This window comes from Nymphaea colorata, chromosome 1, assembly GCF_008831285.2.
Source record: "Nymphaea colorata isolate Beijing-Zhang1983 chromosome 1, ASM883128v2, whole genome shotgun sequence".
In the NCBI taxonomy this organism is placed as follows: domain Eukaryota; kingdom Viridiplantae; phylum Streptophyta; class Magnoliopsida; order Nymphaeales; family Nymphaeaceae; genus Nymphaea; species Nymphaea colorata.
Window position 1 is genome coordinate 14,285,469 of NC_045138.2, and position 4,132 is coordinate 14,289,600.

At 42.4% G+C, this 4,132-nt stretch overlaps 1 protein-coding gene across 1 annotated transcript; it reads right to left on the bottom strand.

Moving 5' to 3' along the window:
- Positions 1-371: 371 nt before the first annotated feature.
- On the bottom strand, positions 372-3,855 carry LOC116248129 (uncharacterized). Its single transcript, XM_031620747.2, has 2 exons — positions 3,139-3,855; positions 372-869 (listed from the first exon to the last, which is right to left on the bottom strand). The coding sequence occupies exons 1-2, from the start codon at positions 3,674-3,676 to the stop codon at positions 643-645; spliced, it is 765 nt and encodes a 254-aa protein (XP_031476607.1). The 5' UTR covers positions 3,677-3,855; the 3' UTR covers positions 372-642.
- Positions 3,856-4,132: the final 277 nt, after the last annotated feature.

Sequence of the window (4,132 nt, forward strand, 5' to 3'; positions counted from 1 at the left end):
TAACCTAACGCCCATAAGAATCGAACTGAGAGAGAGAGACCCAAAAACATGAGAGAGAGAGAGAGAGAGACCCAAAAACATAGGCACTAGGCATTACACATTTTCAACGCACCACGGCCGAGCTTTACAAGAAAACATAAAACACAAAAAAATGCTCTTTAAACAGTTCGTCTCATCCTGGTATATTAAAGAAACAGTAATTAACCAGTAATCCATCACACGGCTAGATTGAGTTAGAGAGCTTTCTTTAATCCAGAAACATAAAGCAGTTCATATAGTACCTCAGCATGATGACACAGAGCCTGAGTTTGATGTGCTTGATGTGCTTATGCTCCTAGGAAACCCAGCTATGCACATGATCACATGTTGGGTTACTTCTAAACTGTGATATACCAGTGTAATATATTTTGTATCTGTAAACCGAGTCTTACAACTTGCAGGCTTTTGCCATGCTGAAAAATTGAACCAAGTTCTTTCCAGGTCAGCACAACTAACAAGAAGAAAGAATCAATTAAGTTACAAAATCAGGATGTAGTTTCTAAGCAGCAAGGCCTAGCAAAGAACAGTAAAAATTGAAATATATAGCTGATGAGAGAGTCAAGTTGCGAAAGAAATTGTAATCAGGTCTGGATCCATGAGAAGTCAATTTCTGGATGCCTCTGGAGTGATCATGGAGCTAATTGACTTGTCATCCTTCCTTTCAGAAGAATTGCGACACTTCGACCATTCCTCCAAACTCTTGCGATGAAGAGCATTCATCCTTATTGAAGGCCTCTGCTTTTTCACAATCTTCTCTGCTTCCTTCCAATGATCAGATACACCCAAGGCAACTAAGAGAGCGGAAAGAACACACACACTTCTTCCATGACCTATAGAAGATTACAGCAGACCATGGGATCAGGCGATGCAAATAACAAGTGATTCTATTAGCCAAGTCATTCCACGCACACAATCCTGTAAATAGAGAGAGACCCCGTGAACCAGCCCTACCAACTTGAGGGTGACTACTGTAATAACGAAACGTACTGATTCAGATGCCAAACCCTCACCACATGGGTTCCCAATAGGAAGTCAAAAATTCACCTATCCAAAAGCAACGGGGAAACTAAATATCTGAATTAGGAATTCAGCTAGACCCATACATCAAGCTTCCAACGTAGTGGCACATGGCTTTAGCTACATAGTCTATGACTGACTTAGGAATCCAACTGCAAGAATTTGATTTTCATGTCTAAGAACGTCTACATGACCTGCCTCAGGAAAGCAAACGCCATATAAGACCACCAACTTTAAACATGATCGAACTTTGTTTCACCAGCTTGAATGTGAAACTTAGATATCAGGGCTACGAATTCCCACCACCGATCTGCACCGCAAGGACAAAGGCTAAAGGACATTTCAAGCAATTGTCCACTGCTGCACTAAGAGCCATCTACTGCAGAAGGGCACAAATATAAACCCTGCAACAAGCACTTCAAAATTCCAGAAATGCGCAAGTCAAACTGGCAGTCTCCACTAATTATTGTCACACATAGACAACATCTAAAATTTTTTCCATGACTTCACATATAGTGCAGATTCTCCCGTACTACAAATGTGTTGAAGTGTGCAGCCAATCACTCCATCATGACCTAAGACAAGCATGCAGTATGTAATGCTGCATCCTACGCACAAACATGTGCATCTATTTCAAATATTCCATCACTGATTTTTATGGTTACCTCTAGGTCCAGGAAGCCCCAAAATGGTGTCCTTGCCTCTTAGTCCAACCTATCAACTCAATATATTGTTATCCTAACCAATGACACTACCAAGGAGTTTCAAAGGTGATCTATCATGCTACTGCAATCCGCTACAACTGTTACATACATCTTGCAGAAACAAAACAGAGCACTAGGAGACAACGTAAACAGAGAAGCATTACCAAGAAATGCTCTGCACAAAGGAGACACTGTTTCCCTTGCTGGACATTTTCCTCAAAAAAGACTGGGATAGAAGTTGAGAATTTAGATCCTTCCCAAAGTGAGTAAAATCTATGTCAGATAGATGCAAGCATGGATGTGGTTACGGATGTCAATTTTTTCAATATCAAAAGCAAAATGAAATTCAAAACTGTTATATAGCAAAAGCATAATTGCTTTGTGAGACTAAGCTAATCAATACGTGACTCTTTCACCCATGTGACAGAACTATACCAGCACCCAACCCAAACAGGTGCAGTAGCCTCTTAGAGAGACTGTGATGTAAGACAAATATTTTACATGTGCAAAGTAGCCTCTTAGAGAGACTGTGATGTAAGACAAATATTTTACATGTGCAATATCTAGCTTCATAAGATTAGATATACTCATCTTATGGTGTAAGAGCATCAAACATGATCGTCGCTTTAAACTTGTGATGAAACATCAGGGATACAAGAGCGAGTTTCAACAGACAACAGTATTTCGATTCCTTTAACTGACACTAAAAGACATCTGATTTTTCATCAAGAAACGCTGCACAAACTTGTCTAATCTGGATAAAGACTAAATGAAGGCTCATGTTCTCATTCTGATTGAATTCTCTCTCTGGAGGGGAGAATGTAAAGAAGGACGAGGAAAACATGACGAGCGTAAGTCAGGGAATTTTGAAACCAAAGATTGCGGCAAGGCTCCAGAAGAAGGTACTGCAGGACAATTTTGCAGGACCGACGGTACATGGAGTGTTACACGGAAGCAGGGACATACCAAGAAAGAGGTAACAGGCTAATATGTAATTTGACGTTCAACATGCTTTTAAACTCCCTATTCGAGGCACAGAATCCAAACAGATCAGCAATTACAGGGTGACAATTTTGAACTATAAACCACCAGAGGATAGAGGTTAACTTAATAAGCATATTTCGACCTTGATCAGGGAAAGGGTCCTACATGGAGATGCATACGGGCAAGGGGAAATTTCAACAAATAAAATATCACCCTAACAATTACATCATAAAGCAATTATGACTAATAGAAAATACTAATAAACTTTAACTGTCTTACTGAACACATAATTACGCCTAACGAAAGATTAACACGATCTGCTATACAAGGAACAAGCACGTTAAGGGAAAAGAAAAACCAACCAAACGCAATCCGTAAAGGGAAGCAAACTCACCGAATGCGCAGTGGATATAGACGGGCTTACTTTGAGCCCTCTTCCTACACGCCCATCGAACGGCCAGCTCGATCTCGGACGGCTGCGGCGCCCTCGTGTCCCAAGTCGGTATGCATATATACTCATTCTTAGAGAACAAACTGCTTCTAGGAAGCTCGCAAGTGCAATCCACAATGGCCGGATCTCCCGGAGGCGCAGAATCAAGGGGAGAAGGCCATCCCCCAACATAGATACCATCGATTATTTCATTATAGAGCGGTTCCCTCCTCTTCAACCTCCTGATGAAGACGTATATCCGAATCAAGATCAGGTAGGGGCCGAAGAGGATAAACGACCATAAAGGGAAGCTGCCGTCTGGGTTCTTCCCCAGAAGCAATGGAAGGTTCAAATACGGATGGGAGGCGATGGAAATAAGGAATGAGGCCAAGGAGGCGTGCAGGAAAGGCATTGAGAATGTAGTTGGAATGATGCTCCTCAGACCAAGGAAGGCGACCAGCAAGACAGTCGCCTTTGCTCCAACCAACAGAGAGATGCCCATCAATTTCCGCAGGATTTCCACATCCTACCTTCTCTTCTGGATACCCAACTTTCTTTTTTTCAAGTGTTCTCTTCCGAGTTTCAACCCTCTCCCTCTCCCTCTCTCGTTTCAACTCTCTCCTCTCCCCTCTCCCTCTCCCTCTCTCGTTTCAACTCTCTCCTCTCCCCTCTCCCTCTCTCTCTGTATGTACAGATTGTGGACAAGGAACTCCGTTTCTCTCTCTCGGGTGTGTGGCAATGCTTGGAGAATGGATGTAGATCGTTAGATTCCCACGACGTATAAATGTAGCCCGTCGATTATCAGAGCGAATATGTTGCACAGAGGTTGACCGTTTACTACTCCGTCGCGTAGGAAAAGTGCGGTTACAAGTTATAACCGTTCACGAAGACCCAGCGCTATATTGAATAAGAGGGTTTTGCACGATTCGGAAGGCCTTGTTCTGAGCCCCAGGGGCTA

What these genes read in the sequence shown, in the direction of transcription:
- LOC116248129 (XM_031620747.2), bottom strand. Translation starts at nt 3,676, where the DNA reads ATGGGCATCTCTCTGTTGGTTGGAGCAAAGGCGACTGTCTTGCTGGTC. An exon ending in CTATATCCACTGCGCATTCG is followed by an intron (nt 870 to 3,138) that starts GTGAGTTTGCTT and finishes AATCTTCTATAG; the next exon opens with GTCATGGAAGAAGTGTGTGT.